The sequence below is a fragment of the Orbicella franksi genome, chromosome 9 (genome assembly GCF_964199315.1).
Source record: "Orbicella franksi chromosome 9, jaOrbFran1.1, whole genome shotgun sequence".
Taxonomy (NCBI): Eukaryota; Metazoa; Cnidaria; class Anthozoa; order Scleractinia; family Merulinidae; genus Orbicella; species Orbicella franksi.
In genome coordinates, this window is record NC_138153.1 from 18345571 (window position 1) to 18363736 (window position 18166).

General features: G+C 39.2%; 2 protein-coding genes across 3 annotated transcripts in view; both read left to right on the forward strand.

Moving 5' to 3' along the window:
- LOC145497724 (sushi, von Willebrand factor type A, EGF and pentraxin domain-containing protein 1-like) overlaps positions 1–5992 on the forward strand; it is a 36252-nt gene extending 30260 nt beyond the window's left edge. Inside the window, exons 29-35 of the mRNA XM_081477557.1 lie at positions 321–491; positions 965–1141; positions 1625–1798; positions 2434–2607; positions 3272–3604; positions 4219–4410; positions 5037–5992. Of these exons, the coding sequence (XP_081333683.1) occupies positions 321–491; positions 965–1141; positions 1625–1798; positions 2434–2607; positions 3272–3604; positions 4219–4410; positions 5037–5197 (1382 nt within the window). The 3' untranslated portion in view covers positions 5198–5992. The remainder of the gene's footprint in view (positions 1–320; positions 492–964; positions 1142–1624; positions 1799–2433; positions 2608–3271; positions 3605–4218; positions 4411–5036) is intronic.
- A 772-nt stretch (positions 5993–6764) lies between these two features.
- The window catches only part of LOC145497693 (E3 ubiquitin-protein ligase HERC2-like), a 50794-nt gene continuing 39392 nt past the window's right edge, over positions 6765–18166 (forward strand). The window contains exons 1-4 of one of the 2 annotated variants that reach the window (XM_081477524.1): positions 6765–8230; positions 10268–11076; positions 13212–13494; positions 17977–18147. In XM_081477524.1, coding sequence (XP_081333650.1) covers positions 8150–8230; positions 10268–11076; positions 13212–13494; positions 17977–18147 — 1344 coding nt within the window. In that variant the 5' untranslated portion in view covers positions 6765–8149. The remainder of the gene's footprint in view (positions 8231–10267; positions 11077–13211; positions 13495–17976; positions 18148–18166) is intronic. The other variant, XM_081477525.1, reaches the window with a different exon arrangement.

Genomic DNA, 18166 nt, shown 5'->3' on the forward strand with positions numbered 1-18166 from the left:
TTTTTTTCAGGCTTCTTCTTTCCAGTTGCTTAAATTGGAAAATTTACTGCGATGATCATACTTCACTTTCATTTGCCGGTATATTGTCATAAATGAAGTTACTCTTAGGTCCGCTAGTTATTCAGCTTGTGTGGTATATACATAAACAATTATTCACCTCCACTTTGGTAAATAATTGTTAATTATTCCATAAACAAATATCAAAATAGCCGAACATCTAGGATCAGTTATCTTGGTAAGATATTCTGGTAGATGCATGTAGCAGAAATTGATGACGTCACGGACTAATGCAAACTCCTGCGCATTCCTACTTCTCGTAGCTGCTGACTGCCCCGAGCCCGCAGTGCCGACTAATGGTAAGCTGATTGGCCTTCAAAGGAAAAATGGTGACACGATCAGATATGAATGTGATGTTGGTTATAAGATGGTTGGACAATCTTACGCCATTTGTCAAGGAGGGGCTTGGAACTCGCCTACGCCTTCATGTAACTGTAAGTACTATATGCAGCATTAAATTCCGCTGCGTCACAAGGCCATGAAAACAAATTGTAAAGCTGAACCTGATTTTACAATTTGCAACTACAACATCTCTTCAGTTCCTTACCCGGTCCTTGGTGGGGTATTGGGCCAGAACCGCTACAACAGTTCTTAAAAATGTATTTTGTGATTGTGTACGTACAACCCCCTTTCCAATAGCTCCCAATTCTGTTTTATTGATTCGTCTTCTAAAGAGCTACCCAAAGTAGAATTTTACTTTTATTTCAAAACTGTAGCCTGACACCACTTTCCACAAAGCTTGTAACACTTAGTAATTTGAAGAGATTTACTTTGTTTTTCCGAGTGTAGACACGTATATGTACAACTCCTTACCCAAAGGTATTCGAAAGGACAAGAGAGCAGCGGCATAACAGGAGATTTCTCCATGCAACATACGTGACAAGTTATAATTTACTCATTTTCTTAGTGGTCAATTGCGGTGCTCCTCCGGCAATAGCAAATGGACAAATATCTGGTTCAGACTACTCGTATGATGCCAAAGTAACATACTCGTGCAATGCCGCAAACTTCAAGCTGTCGGGATCACAAGAGAGAACATGTCAGGCCGATGGCACATGGAGTGGAACTCAACCTGCTTGTCTTGGTGAGTACTGGGGATGATATGTTAGCTTAGATGACCCGTCAAGAAGCACTTTTGCATACGTCACTTCAATATCAACTAAGCTCATGCAGGCAATCTACTTTGGGAATGGCGTCTGCTTTTCCATAACAACCTCTAACATGATTCCTGACGCAGCTCCTAGAACCACAGATAATTTCTGATGATTAGCCCAAGTTTGGCTTGGTCCACAAAAACCTTTCTTGTCTTAAACCAATTCGACATGCTGTGTCGACCTTCGCTTTGTTAAGAAATTCGTAATACATTCCCTATTTGCACGCTGCGTTTGCGCACACAAACTAACGATATTGGCCATACCGGCCATTCTTAGTTATTGCCAGTGTCAGAGCTCTGTGTATCCATTTCGTTCTTTGAAGTCGCCGCCTATCCACAGCTTTTAATTTCATATCAAATTATTTACCAACAATGATTTATTATTCCAAACTCATTTTCCTGCCTGATCAACAGAGAATTCCTGTGGCAATCCGGGTACACCTGCAAATGGAATCAAGGTCGGTGAGAGCTACAAGTACCACGATGTTGTTTCCTTCCAGTGCAATGAGGGGTACAATCTTATTGGCTCCAGCACCAGAACGTGTCAAACAGACAATAACTGGGACGGAACACAACCAACTTGCCAACGTAAGTTGATTACGCTTTCATCATGGCCAAGCGGCAGATAAAGACAAAGACGGGTTTTGATTGGCTAACTAGGCACCTCCTGAACGCAATGCCTTTTGAAAATTCTTAGTAGTGTCTGTGTTTTCACGCAAGTCTCTAGCGCTTGTTTTATGTATTTCCGTTGTGTTGTCAATGGTCTATTTCGCTGTCGCGAATGCCTGCATGTGGTGATTGCTTTGGTCTTGGCATTAGGGCGCTTTGCAATTGATTATGGTAAAACCAAGAGACTATCGGTTCCCTTGGGTGAAACCAAAACCAAAGTAATCTCTATGGCCAGTTACGAAGAGCTCGCATAATCCAGTGAACCAATCAAGGCTGGAAGCAAATTCGTGTAGCTCAGGCAAATCGCTGGAAAACGTGTACGAACAAATCATGGTTGGTCTCGTTTTACTTCTGGTTGGGTGAAAAGACAATCTTTAGCACAGTCATGCAAAACCAAAGCAAATGAGAATTAGTTTCGAACGACGCTCTAGTGAAAATCCTTCTATTCAAATGAAAACCGCTTTTAGATGGAGCTAGCTTGAAGTATGCTCGGTTCGTTGGGTTATGATTCTTCTGCTTAACTACCATCATTACGCCTTCTCGTTTCCCTTTAGTTGTCGACTGCGGCGATCCCGGCACCCCTGCAAATGGGGAGAGACTAGGATCAGATTTCACTTATGGAAAGACTATCGTCTACGACTGTAACCCAGGCTACCAGCTGTCTGGTTCGAGGGAACGAACGTGCCAACTGGACGGAAAATGGTCGGGGTCTATAGCCACTTGCGTTGGTAAGTTGAATTCGTGAGTTTTTTATTCGGAGTGGTTTTGTTTGTTTGTTTGTTTGTTTGTTTGTTTGTTTGTTTGCAATTTGTGACTGTGAGAGGCAGATTTCTCTATTACCATCACTACTACCCCTCCATAACTCAGCGAGTGTTAAAGCTTCGACAAATAAAACTTAATGATTGGCGCGTCGATGGTAAGTCTGAAAATGTTTTCTTAAGTTTATTGTCCTGAATCTATCGTGCACTTGGATATTGTTTCACATGAGTGATATAAAGGGCAGTATTATATAAAGCCTCTTCCTCTAGAACTCTCTCCTCCATGAAGACAGCAATATCAAACTCAGAATATAAAAACAATTGCCGTTTACTAAACTCTGGAAATTAGCATTCCTTAACGTGTGTCTGTTCAGTAATAGATCACAGATGACGTCAAAATGTGGTAAGAGCAAAACCGTGCCACCCAATTAAGCCCTCAGATGAGCGTATCACTCCAATATGTATAGATCATAAGTAAGAACCAATCATTCGACATAATACACAAATAAGACAGTGCAACAAGAGCGTCCAAATTAAGACAGGTCGCACGTCCGATCCGTAGTAAGGACATTTCTCTTGTGTGGGAGGTTCATCCTCACCGATCTTAACAGATTCGTTTAACGTTACTTACTAGTGTCATCTTGCGGAGCCAGTCTTGTTGGTCCCTCTGGCAGCTTCAGCTCTCCAAACAACCCAAACAGCTATCCCGATAATGCTTACTGCCGCTGGAAGATTAGTGTGCCGTCTGGAAAGAAGGTCATGGTCACATTCAACTCCTTCAAGACACAGAAGGACAAGGACATTGTGGAGATCTATGATGGCGTCTCCCAACAGCTCATAACCAAATTATCTGGAGTTCACACCAAGGCGATTGCCTTCACATCTGAAAATAATGCGATTGATATTCGGTTTATCTCTGACGGTAGTGAGAGTTCGGAAGGATTTTCTGCATCGTACACTCAAGTCAGTAAGTAACTACATGATGCACATCTTCTGATTTAAACTATCATCTTTAGAGCAACGTTTCTCTTATATTTTTGTCACGAGAAAAAAGAAAAACAGGTAAATTTCTGAAACGTCTGCGCGTGCAGTCTTACCGCGACAATGAAAGAGAGTGTCAGAGTAATCAGAATTTCATTAATAAGTGTAACTGGCGGTAAGGGAAGAAGCAAAAAATGTTGTTGTGTCCACCTGTGTCTCATCTACGACATTTGGTGACTGGTTCTGGTCCCTTAGTCAGGTGCGTGATCGAATGACCAACCAGGCTGAAGACAAAACAGCAAACTGGCTGCAATTAGTTCTTTGAAACATCCCGTGAATATTCCTAGACGTCCACGACTCGACACGACTCGCACGTCTTTCTGTTTTTTTTTTTTTTTTCTTTTTTTTTCTTTTTTTAAAAAAAATCAAGCCAACATTTCTTAAATTAATTCATGTTTTGTAGCTCAGAATTAAACAAGGAAGGCAAAACTAAAGACACCTACCCCACTGAATGTTGTATACATGTACGCGAATGTGTTTTTACCTCGTGTTTTACGTCTAATTGATTAAATTTTTTTCTCTTTTTTTACCATTGCGCAGCCTGCGGTGGTATCCTTACTGATCTGGAACAAACCGTGATGTCACCCAACTATCCCAGTAACTATCCCAACAGTATCACGTGCGTGTGGTCCCTCAACATTGGCAAAGCCTTCCAGCTTGAGTTCGACGCATTCCACACCGACCCGGGCTATGATCTCCTGAGGGGATTCTCGTCACTAAGCTCCTTTACCCGTAAGTAAAATACCGACCCCGGTATCACGGAGGGTGGAAATAAGGGTGATATGGTGAGAGAAAAGGGAGGTGTAAAATACGAGAATATGGGAACTAGCTGGGATGGAGTGTTTTAAAGATGACGGTAAAGAAATCTACCCTGATTTATAGTCATTGTACCACTTTGTTTGGCAACGGTAACGTTTCTCGTAACCGTGGTTTGCCGTCTTATAGTAATGAAGCGTGTTACCCAGTACACACATTTCAGGTAAATTAGAAACAGATGTAGTGATGAGTTGTCTTCTGCTACAGTATGGACTTACCTCGATTTCGACTGAGGGGACGGTTACTAACCTATCTACAGCTTTAGGTCTCTATAGCTAGTTACGAAGTCGTAAAAGAGAAAAACTAGTGCACAATAAGTGTTTGGCATAGGACTTTCTTTGGAAGCAATTTAAAGGTCCATATAGGATCTGTTTTGAAGTTTCGAAATTTCTATTTGTTCAGTTTTTCGTTTTTTGGTTAGTCCTTTCGTTCGGTTACCAACCGTTGTTTGCGAAAGGAGCCCACGCTGTGGAAATCGAGTCTAGCTCGTTTGTTATTTTGTTTGTTTATTTATCTGTGTTTGTTTCTTTATGTTTCAACAGAGAGCGATCTTGTCTTCGATTTTGACGGTGAGAGATTCGCTATACCACCAATTGATGTGCCCGGTGGACAGATGTATCTCATATTTACATCCAACTATGTAAGAACCTACTCCGGGTTCAAAGCCACCACCAAGAAATTTCAAGTGAACGTTGGAAAATAAAATTGCTCTCCAAAAGTAAAAGGATTTAATTGTTTCTTAATCTGAAGGAATATTAGGAGATGAGTGATGTTACACTAAGATACTGAACTTCATTGTTATGTCGTGAATATGAATAAACTAGTGAAAAACTGACTGCGATTTTCATTGTCTATCTTTTACATATAAGTAGCTCATTTTACTATATATAGATTTGCAAACTTCCTCCGTGTTCCTCCCATCTTTGATCAAGGGTCTCAATGGGGTGTTAGCTTTTACGTCTAACGCGCTTAATATTATGGCTTTTTTTTGTATTTCTTTGTACGGTTAACAGCTGAAATCTCAGAAATAAAAAAAAAACACATTATTTTAAATAGTTAAAAATAAACTTTAATCGTTTAAAAAAGTTTAAAATTTAGTTCGATTGCTGTAAAACATAATTAAGGTCTTAGAACCATTACAGGGCGGAAAAAGGTGATATTAAAAAATTGTAGACTGATATAGCTTACAAACCACAAAAAGGCAAGACACAAAAAAGTTTTGACAAGAGATCTTGAGATTTTCACTTTCGTGGCTAGCTGTTTTTACGGTTAATATTTTTTTACGACTAAAGGTCAAAATTTTCCAATTTTTAGGCCTTGCGGCTAAGTTTTAGGCCCGTTTTACGGCAAACGGTTAACCCCAGTGACACCCTCTTGATCGTGAGAGTAAAAAAAAAGAAACTTTTCGTAAACGTTTTTAGGTAATCCGTTTGCAAGTTTTCAAACGAATCTTTTAGTTAGAGGTGACCCAAGCAGTCCGAGATATTGAAACGCACCAAACAGACAAAATTAAATTTACGGACAAGCTATGCAAATTTAAGAACAAAGACCAAAAAAAAGAACATATTCTCTTTGGTGCGCAATGTCAACAATTCGTGTCTAGATAACCTCAAACAGGTTTTGTTAAAAAATGGCGCTAGCCCTTCTCCCAGAGTTCAGAGATAACAGACTTTCATATTAGAACAATATACCAACTGTGGAAACAATTGGAGAAAATTAAACAAGTTAAATAACCATAAAAGGGAATCTTACACGGCTAAAAAAACAGTTTTGTTCCAAATCACAAGCTGGTCAGTTGTGTTAAATTGTTTCAGCGATATGAAGTCCATAATTCTTTGCCTGTTTTGAGCGCTGGGCCTTCCTTTTCAGCCATTTTAGGATTTCAAATTTCCCGTGCGCCGCAATGTTTACTTTTGCAAAGCTTGATGGGAAGCTATGACGTCATTTCGCGGTTGGACGTTGTTAAACTACAGCATTGCTGGAATCTAGAGATGTAAAAGTGTTTTTAATCGTTTATAATTCACATTCTGGATGAATATGTCCAGTTCTAACTAGAAATCTACTTCTTTAGACTCCATATTGAGATCTCTGACGGCGCAGTGACGTCACAGTTACCATAAAGTGAACATGGCGATGCCCAGGTGATTTTAACTGAAAACCAAACACTCCGTATTTGAACCTTATCACTTAAGCTTGTAGAAATATCAACTAAAAATCTCAAGATCTGAGAACTGCATTAGGTATACATTGGAGCTCAAACTGCTTTTTAGCCAAGATTTCCTATAATGAAAATTTAAAAAAATAAGAATTTAACACCACTTGCCTAAAGTTGCCGTCAGTTTTTTTTCCCGTTCGTTTACATGACGATCGATTTCGTTGTCCTTCACCATTGTAATTCTACAAGGGTTATGATCTTTTAATTAAAGCTAGATCACTTGATATATTTCCAGAATGTACGCCCTTTCAAGACTTCAATCGATGGATAATTTTCTCCTATGAAAATTATCTGTTGAAACTTCCAAGCCCCGCTCCATCTTCACACTCGCAAATCTCCGATGAAGAATAAATAGCTAATAAATGATCTGTTGCAATCCAGCACACCAGTCCGGGTAGGTTCGATTACCAGCTGTCCTTCGAGAGTGGCGGAAAGCGATCCTAGCCCTTAGTGGCTCTTTATGAGCCGAGTATTCCCTTTAGAACAGAGGTTAATTGTCTATTTCGCAACATACTTCTTTGATCATGACCGGGTTTGATGCGCGTACTTTAATGCTCAGGACATTTTCCAAATCACTCTGATTAAAAGTCACGCGAATGGTTAACAATTATTCCACGAGCGCGCGTTCCGTTCCGAGGAGCGAACAGTTTTCCGAGAGCGAGGCTCGAGGAAAATTGTGAGCTTTGAGGAACAGATTATGTCCAAGGACAAACATCTGAGCCTGTTTTCGCGCCAAATGGAGGTTATTGTGTTTATTATCTTTCGAATGTTTTTCGCAACAAGCGTGGTTTGGAAAATTGAGGGAATATCACTCGGAATTCCCCAATTTTAGCTGGGGAATATTCAGACACGTGACGCGTTTAAACCAATCGTGTTCATTCTTCGGAGTCGAAGAGGAACATGTCGACATCACTTGTTGGATGACTGGGTATGATGTGTGCGGAGGAGACTGGTGCGGCCAATCCGGACAAGGAACCCTCTCCCACAGGTTGGGCACATGTGGGTGGGCGTGAGGTGCATTACAATATAACCTAGCACGTATGTGAGGCAGTGGGATATTTTGTAGTTTCAGCTCGATATTACCTCGCATCGTTCTTAGATTATATTGTAAAGATTAAAACTAATCGGGGAAAGGGCTGTTGATCGAACGTCGCGCGACATCGCGCGCGGCTGGACGATTGCTAGCGAGAGAGAGCGAAATGATTTTCTGTTCAGCGGTCATTACCATATTTCACATGTCACTGGATATTTTTAGGGCACAGGCACACAGTGACAACACACGCTCATTTTGCGTGCTATTGGCGGCGAGTGCTTGTGTTTTTTCGTAGTTGATGTCCTTAAATGAAACGAACTGAACAATCGACCAAGATATGCTGAAGTATTTGTTCCGATATCTTTGTTCCTGGAAGTGAAATAAGTAAGATTTCAAACGTGGACCGGATGCTGAATCTTACAAACCCGGTGTCCTCGCTGAGACCTCAACCGAGGCTTGACTCGAAATGGCTGAAGACCGATGTACAGGTTAGGTTGAATCAGATGTGGGAACTTATTTAAAGTAAGGCGAGTTGCTGCCAGTGGGACGTGGCATCTTTCTTGTCGAGCCTGGCAGCTTGTCAACGTAATATTTTCCCAACATCTGTTAGTGAACCGTATGTTGCCCCGGTGCCTGAAAGCACTTATTTTATTCGCTGTGCGTTGTCTGAAATTATCTTACATTGAGGGTTCTGTTTCAGTTTTTGAAGTTTAATTCTTGTAGTTAAGTAATAAAAATGAAATGAGATTTAAACTTATACTCTGGCAGTTTCTCTTTGCATGCATGTGTAGTGTAACTCTTCCGAGTCGTTTGCAGTAAAACGCTTGTGCATTTTAAGATCTTAGATGTACGTTCGCGACTCGTTTATTTATGAAATTGAACGTTTACACTATACACCATTTCACCTTCTTGCACAGGTGCTGAATTTACTTATCGTTCGTGTTATAATGCGCAAATATATACCTTGTCGAATACAGCACATTGTAAGCGATGGGCACATTGTAACCCTGCCAAATTACTTGTATTGCTCTGTCTGTGAAAAAGCATTGTTATGAACAGCATGTAGTTCAGTATCGTTGTCAGTAATTGCCCAATGTGTATCTACATGTACATGTAACCCCCGTCCCATCCTTCCACCCTAATATTCATTTCAGAAAAGTGATTGCAGTCTTACGTCTAATTATGCTATTTAATTGTATTACGTGTAATACTTTGCATCCTCCAGATCAAAGACAATTAAGAGGGCAATAAGGCAAAAATAATACAGTTACTGAAAAAACCGTCTCAGCATGGTAGCATTTTGAATACAGTTAAGAAGAACTTATCAAGACTTGAGCCCTCAAGCTGACCCTGTGAGAGAAAATTGAATTTGATGTTATACAATTTAAACTAATACAGAGATTTTCTGTTAGTTAATTAAAAAAAAACAAAAAAACTTGTCAATAATATGTCAGAAAAGTGTCAAAAAATTGTGTGGTGTTCATGAAACCACACGCAGCACTGTAAGCATTTTTCAAGGTTTGATGTTGACTTTGTTGAGAATGCTTGCTTAACCACAGGGTCACTTACAGAAATGAATTAGAGTGAGATGTTTCAAATGGTATTCAAAATGTTACCGTGATACAAGTAGATTTTTAGTGAATAATTATTGCTCTTGTTACTCAAACATAAAGTGGAATAACTCTTTAGTTGTAATAAAGGTGTTACAAGATTGCTACTAACAAAAAACTATATCAACCAGTTACTTTCCTGAAGTAGTTATCAGGAGGCATTGTTTCCAGTTTCATTAATTCAGTTGTAACAGCTAAGTTGCACATTTAGTGCTCAATCTTTTAGAAAAGGTTTTTGTGCCCCTCTTCCCCCCAGCATCCCAATTTGATGCACTAGTATAATTTGCTGTGCCAATATTCTTTTTGAATTATTGCAACACTGTACATATAATTCTGCACTTGTGACCATTTTGCAAGTTACCGTTGGTATCAGTCAAATCAGTGTATTTTGTACAGTGTAAGTTTTAAGTCTTGAAATGAAACTCTATACTCATTCCTTTTCCTCTAATTTTTGAGGAAACAGTTTAATCCTCAAGTACACAACATTTGCAATAACAATAGAAACAGTTATAGCAGTGAAGAGTACATGTACAGGTATGTAGATAAGTGCATGTAGATAAGTTTGTTGTTTCTTTGTTTACTCGAATTGAGACTCAAACAACTCAACTTGGGACTCAAACGACTCAAGCTGAAACTCAAGACCTGACTGGATAGTCAGTATATTTGCAGTTTTCAGGTGTTGAGGATCGAGGATCAAGTTGAGTTGGTCAAGTTTAGAGGGACTGTTAACTTATATTTGATCAGTGTTGTACATGCATCATAGTAGAAATTTGTAGAATTGTAGAAACAAAATTTAATATTAATTGAAAAGTAAAAAAAGCAACAACAACAACAACAACAACAACTCATTGCCCTCAGAGAAATACAGATAAATGAACTAAGGTTAACTGGATATTTTTTTTCTCTCCCTGCTAGACTGCATTTTTGCCAGATGGGTTAAAAAGACTATGGAATGAACTAGTGAAAGATGGAGAAATTCCTATCAAACCCTCCCATGTTAAGATAAACTGTGATGGTGTTCCTGCCCAAAAGGGAGAAACAGGCAAGTTTTATTGTGGTCGCCGCATTCTGAAATGTACCTGCTGTGATGGGCATTGTGGGCCTGATGGCTGTAACTGTGATCCCTGTCAAAAATTGGACCAAGAAGACAGGGAGCAGAAAGAAGATGATGAAAGAGCCCCTCCAGCAGCAGGTCCGTTGATGGACTCTTGGACTTGGGGTGACCAGCCTAGCACTGAACAGTTAAGAGAGGTGCTGCAGGGTCTTATTTTTGAACAAAGAGAGCTTGCTAGCCAAGCAGCAGGCACGACACTCTCTGCTATGAGACTTCAGCAGCGCTTAGCTGTGTTGGGACGGTATTTTGTTGCTCTCTCAAGGGAACGAGAAGCTATTAAAGTTAACAGTGTCAATGTTAAAGGTGCAAAGAAGGAGAAGCAAGGCACTATCAAAAAGAGGAAAAAACATGGCAGTGCTGAAACAGAGCAGGCTTCACTGGGGTTAGCTCGAATCGGTGCCAGGGCAGCACTTTCATTTGCTTTTGCTTTTTTACGTCGTGCATGGCGATCAGGAGAAGACGCAGACCTGTGTCGTGAACTTCTTGACGAAGCATTAGAAGCTTTGCAGTATCTTCCAGAAGCAACATTATTTGATGAGGGCACAGTATCACCTGTTTGGCTAGAGGTGGTTGAACGTGCGACAAAGTTTTTGCGATCTGTTGTGGCGGGGTAAGTTGAAGATACAATGTGACTGTACTATTTTTTTCTCTTCCTCTCCATTTTCTTACTTTGACGCTGTTGTGGAGTTTTTCTCAAATGTGTATGCATGTGATAGAACAGGCTGAGGAAATTACATTGTAAAATAGAAACAATTCTTCAGAAACTCTTCAAAATACCTAGACACATTACTGTATGCAGTAATGTGATTAAAGCAAAAGCAGTATGCTGGGAGAGGTACATGTACAGCCTTCCATTGGACTTAAAGTACACCTAACCCCCCCAATTTTTTTTCGCTAAAATGAATCTAGTTGTTATTTGAAATAGTTCTGCGAAAAAATGTTTGGATTCCGTTAAATCCTCGATTTTCTGTGCCCCGGCGAAATCTCAAAAATAGCCCCAAAACACCACCATTTTGTTTCACGACCGAGTTTGAGGAGAATGGGGCCAGCAGCTCTTGTGACATCTACCCAGGAAGGTTGGATATCTCATGTCCTCTCATTTCCTTCGGGGTGGTGCAATACACATTCGAAAAGTGCACTGAAACGCCTTCCAGAGGTGCTATCGGCTGTTGCAGCAATATTCCAGATTTAAAGAAAGATATGCTGTACAATTTACTGGCAATGATCGGCTAATGGTGCAATAAAGACGTAAACTATGGTTGATTTTGTCGAACCGAAACAAGCGAACTGAATCTGTGAGAACCATTGAAGAACTCTCAGTAGAATTTGTTCTGGAGACTTTCGAACGCTATTTTCATAAATTTTCTGCTTAGAGCTAACCAGCAATTTGTACAAATACTACCGACAACCTATATCTTCCAATCCCGCAGTATTTATAACATAACCGGCAAAGTTGTGTGATCTGATCATGATAAAGAAGCGTTATACTGATATGTAAATAGATCGCAACTGTACGCCGCTAACCAACACTTACTTCTCTTTCGATTTAGATAAAAGTCGAAGATTATTCCTTTAGAATTACATGATAACAAAATTTTTAGACTCACAGAGTTTTTCGAAGGTTTGGAAATCAACAGTGCAACAAAGATTCTGTGCAATAGCATCAAAAATATGACCGCATAACATTATCTGCGGAACGCTTAGGGAACACATCCTTTTCGCTTATCCGACGAATGTCACTGCAAACTTTAAGAACAATTTACATTGGTTATTTGGAGTTACGACTTAAAACGTGTGACAATGTGAAATCGGTAATTGTATGAAATGTTTCCTTCCGCCTTGCTTCCCGCAGCTTCAAAAATACAGGTCCAAACAATACGATTTTCAATCGATCGAAGCCAATGTTTTGGAGGTCATCAAGTCTCCAAAACTGCAACACGTACGTCGCTGTTATAAACATGAAGCATTCAACTGAAAGTAAAACACAAACTGGATTTAACAGAACAATCACACCTTGACAAAATACATTCTCACTAAGGACAAACATAAACGGGCTATTAACACGCGTGGGAATCTTATGTTTAGTTGACAAAATTACCATCCAAAGCAGTCCTCGAGTTTTCTTTCCTACTTTTCGTTTGCCTGCTCCTCCACTTCGTATCTAGCTTTCCATTCCTAATATACAAGCAGCTCGTCCGCAAAGAAGTCTTCACCTTCGTTGCTTGAAATATTGTAAATTGCTCTCAAAGCTCTAAGCAGTGAGTTCACAGTTGTCTAACGTGCTCAATCGAAGTTTATTTCGGAGTCTTCCGAATCGAAACTTAACTCTGACTCCAGTGATGAAAAAGAAATGATTCTGGGACACAACTTGGACGTTTTAGTGCCAAAATTCATCGGAACAATCAGTTTTGTGTTCCATTTTCTTGAGCAAATACAGAGAGTTGACTGAGGCGCTATTGTGTTTTGTTCCTGGGTAGACGTCATCAGGTACCGCCGCTCCAGACTCCCTAAAACGCGGTCGTGAAACACTTCAAGCGCGACTTTGAAAGGGCATAGAAAATCGAGGATTCAACCAAATTCAAAAATTTCTTCGCCCAAATGCTTCAAATAAAGTCTAGAAAAAAATTTTGGGGGTTAGGTGCACTTTAATGTTACATGTGTGTATTGTTTTTTTGTATTTGCAATCAGAGTGCTACTCTGTAACGTTAATCATTACGATTTTTTTTCCAAATTTTGTCCCACTAGAAAAGGAAATGAAGACAGAGTTTACTGTAAGCCGCTTGATTCTGTTCCTGTTTCTGACCAACATGTAGCATTGGGAATCTTGCTGGAGCTGGGTGTGCAGCGCGGCACCCTTCAGCACATGCTGGAAGTCATTCTACTGTTGCTAGAGTTATGGGATAGTGGCCAGGATAATGATACTGATTCTTGTTTCACATCAGCTCCTCTTATTCACTTGTTAAGACGGTTTGAGGAAATAACTGGTGCATCGCATAAGAGTTTGGAACCAAACAAGTTGGCTGAAGAGGTAAATATACCATCAGCATAGCAGTTCACACTGTCTAATAATTTGTGTGCAAGCTTGTGACAGTAATGTTTTTGGATCGCACTTCCTGTGGCCATCAAGCCCTGTCTTACACTGTAAGGAAAAAACAAACTATGAAAAACTATTTTAAGAGCCATCTTTTTAAAATCTCTAATGAAATGCCATAGTATTTCTAATTCATTGATTGGCATATTTAATATACCAATTAAAGAATCGGTAACACTGTGACATTTAATAATTGTTTTTAAAGTATTATTATTATTATTATTATTATTATTATTATTATTTTGCACCTTTCAACACCTACAGTACCGTTCAAATGTAAGTTGACAGTCTTGACTCGCAACTCGATCCTCAATACTCGATGCTTTCGAGAATCAAGAATCGAGTTCAAAGCTCGAGTTTCGAGTTTTGAGTTTCAAGTATTGAGTTTCGAGTTTCCAGACGCTCGAAGAATTTTTTGAGAAAACGATTTATGTCTCAAATTCGCAACAATAGAAATAAACAATACTGTGCTTCATGCAGCTTCCTTTATTCATGCAAGAGTACATGTATTTCATATTAACATCCAAATCGTTAGTCTGGAGTTGAAGTCTCAAATCTCAGTCGCATAGCATTTGTTGCATAGAAAAAACAACATGCGTACGAATCAACCAAATTTAGAGAACACAGCCTGCAAGTGCGAAAAGATATTTCTAGCTCTTTCCGATTCCAGTGATCTCAAATTTCAACTTGCTTGCCGTATGCAAATTTCTAAGTGTTACTGCGATCATACGAATTAGCAAATGATTTTCTAGCCAAATATTGTGTTTAAAAAAATACTTATCAAGATATCGTGCATGTAACGTGAACATCGCTTGTGTTAGCGAATAGCTTTTTGGCCCTTGTTTACATTGACAGCTGGCAGTGATTGTGCAAATTTGCATATTGTTCAAAACAACTCCTGAAGGCCATGCTTTTTCGTGATTTCCGCTGATTGTGTTTGTGTGCGACTCAATCAAACTGCATCATCAGATTCTTGAGGCGATACTAAGAGAGGCAGTCACTCAAGAATGCACCCAAATCCGGACATCCATCCCAAGGTGTTACGACTGAACTGATGTACTTCATCGACACGGAAATTGAAAGAAATGACGAATTAACTTCGTCTAAGCTAGCCAGAAGAATCCTTCTACATTTCAGATTACAGTTGTCACAGGAAAAAGTCAGGCGTCTTTGACAGAAGCTTGGTTGGGTGCAAACAGGCACCAAATACTGCCAGCTTATTTGCGAGCCCAACAGAGTCAAACAGTTGGAGTTTAGCGAGAAGTGTCTTCAAGAGAACGAACAGTTCGATAACGTAATATATACAGACAAATGTTCAGTTCTGCTGGAGAACCACACCAAGCTGAGTTTCCATCTCAAGTGGGAACAGCCAAAGTTGAAACCCAAAGACCCAGTGAAAGTCCACGTTTGGGCAGGCATATCGAAGAGGGGGCCTACAGAATTGATGGTGTTCGAAGGTATCATGTACGTGCAGTTTTATGTCTCCGAGATCCTCAGCAATGGGCTGCTACCATTTATCTGTAGAACATTCCCCGATGGTCATCAATTCCAACAAGACAATGACCCGAAGCATACCAACCATCTTGCCAGGAACTTCATGGAAGACAATGGGATCAACTGGTGGAAAACCCCTCCGGAGTCACCAGATCTTAACCCCATCAAAATGCTTTGGCAGGAGCTAAAGCATTTCCTTCAAAACATTGCAAAACCGAGAACAAAGGAAGAGCTAATTAATGGGGTAGAAAGATTTTCGAACCAGAGAGTGGATGCAGAAAAGTGTATGAAGTACATGTATATTGGGCACTTACACAGTCTTGCCAATAGTTGTTGAGTGGCAGGAAAAAGCTTCCGGAAACTAGTTCCTGGCTGCACTCTTCAGACACTGATAAAAACAGCTTCTAATAAAAGTCATGATCAACACTGTCCAATACATGTAATCCCATGAACCCCAATCCCTATTGTGTTTACAACAAAACTCCACACAGTTTTCGAAGATTCTATCCTCTAATGCATAAAAGTAAACATCAAGTCAAATTCTTAGTTTTCATTATTTATAGAATAAAAGGATTAAAGATAGCTCTTAATTGAAAGAAATGTGTCCATACCAAGCGTCAAAACAAACAGAAGAAGCTGGTGATTTTGAGTCTCGTGTGCACTTCGAGAGTTAACGTTTCTGATTTCTATCGAGACCTTCGTACAGCTGATTTAAATGAAACTCTGTGTCATGTTCAGAACTGTTACTCTGTGGTTACTCTGAATTTAATGATAATTAACTTCAAATCTAAAGAAGTTCAACCGAGGGACAAAACAATCGATTTAAATAAGCCAACCGATTTACATATGTAGAGTCACTTATTGCCTCTAGAGTCGCGACTCAAAAATTTCTCTGTCTCCAAAAGTTAACCAGCAAGATTGACATGTACATGTGTTTGGAAAAATTAATCGAGCAATAAATTCTTTGTCTCCTTGACTTGAAACTTGAATGACTCGACTTGAAACTCAAACGACTGGACTCAAAATTCGAACGGCTTGAATGAGAGTCAATACTTGAAGATTTCGAGTTTCGAGGATCGAGGATCGAATCAAGTCGTTCGAGTTTTGAGTGACTGTCAACTTACATTTGACTGGTACTGTACATTTCTATACATTACTTATCTTTCAAAAAGTTCCGAACAATTTAATTTTGGACAAAAAGTGTGTCGAAATAAAACTGTCCAAAATTTTAAGCCTCCGCAATATTTACAGTGCAGTGTAAAACTTGAAAGTAGGTCCAAAGCTTTTATTTTCCTTTATGCCAGGTTTTATGAAGTGAACTCTAGTTGAGACACTGCTTGACATAAGTAATGGTCAATGTCTTCATAAAACATCGAGGCTGCAGTAGCACTACCATTTTCAATGATATCGATGTTACTGGCAACAGAAGGGACGAGATGAAGCTCTAAGCATAAAGCACCAACAAGCAAAACAATATTGCGGACAAAAATGAACCTTGTGCATTTATTTTTCCCACAAATTTGTTTAAGGGAGGAGAGGTGGTGTCAGTTTTTCCATGTCTTCTTACATGGATGATCCTCAACGTTGTATATCAGTCTAATTTGTGTTTTGTAGGGGTAGATTTACCCTAGTTACATGTATGTTTCAGCAAAGTGTCTGAAATTGTTGTTTGAAATTTGTCTGATATCTTAATGCCAAAAATTAAACATTCGAAATAAAACATCTGCAATTTTTTGAGTACATATGCATCTTAATTTTTTAGTGCAGATTGCTTTATTTATATGAAGTAAGTTAGTAATTGATGTAATTAAGGTTATTCCCCAGTATTGCATTGTGCATTCAAACTGCACATAATTTCACACGTGATTAGTGCACATGCATTAGAAAATGGTGGCTTTTTCTTTTTACAACTGGACCTCGCCAAAGAGGTAAATCGTCATTTTCTCGCACACGAGTATGGTGACCTATTATTTTTTCCTGTTGTTTTGAATTGAGTAATAAATTTCTCTGTGTAAAATAAAAATGGACCAATTCTCAGTGTAGAACAAAAAGCAATCATGATTACAATCATGGTGCTATTTTAAGGATTTATATGGGTATAAACAAGGTGCTGTTGCTCCTAAACGAACATGGGGACCCCTCATTTTTATTTCAAAATTTAAGTTCCTATAACAGAAACAATCAATAGGCAAAGTTTCACAAAGATCTCAGTGCAAGTTCTATTTCAGAGGAATGACCTTAAAAGTGCTTTTGAATATATTTAGAACATTAGTACATACATGTAGAAATACATAAATTTACATTGTACATAATGGTAATAGGACGGAGTGGAGTCCAATTCGGTCTGTAATCATACAAGTGATTAACAAAATTGGACGACCGCGAAGTGGGAGTCCAATTTGTTAATCATGAGTATGATTACAGACTGAATTGGATGACATGATGTCCTGTTACCAATTAATCAAAACTATGACAAAATTCGAGAAACAAACAAACCATCGTTTGAGTGCTGAACGATTAAACATCGTTATGAATGCTGAAAAACACAGCAGTTTACTCAACAAAGTGCACCGCAACAGCATGCGCAAAATGACGCATACTGTGCAATTACAAGCATGACGCATACACTGTCCAATTAATGCTCAAATTGGGCTGCTGATAGCCAATCACATTCAAGAATTTTGTTATAGTTTTGATTAATGTGGTTATTGTTACCTGTAATTCAATAATCACCTGCTCTAGATGTTACATGTCAATAAATGTACATGTGTGTATAATGCAGATGCAATTGACATTTGATAGTACATGTAGCTCGTTGCACTTAAGATACAGTGTACAGTGATGTTCCACAGTTATTACCTACCTGTTAATTTTATTATTTTTATTATATATTTGACAAAAAGTGTTTGTGATTACTATCTGTAGGCTATGTCATCCAGCATGCCAAAAGTGAGTCCCACAGAATCATTCTTACGATACTTGACTCTTCCAGAAGATGAATCAGAGTTTGTTGAACTGCAGCACTGTGCTGTTGTTTTAGTATCACACTTGGACAGACTTGCTGCTCCTTATCTGCCAGTATCCTCAAATCAAAAGGTACAATCATGCACACATG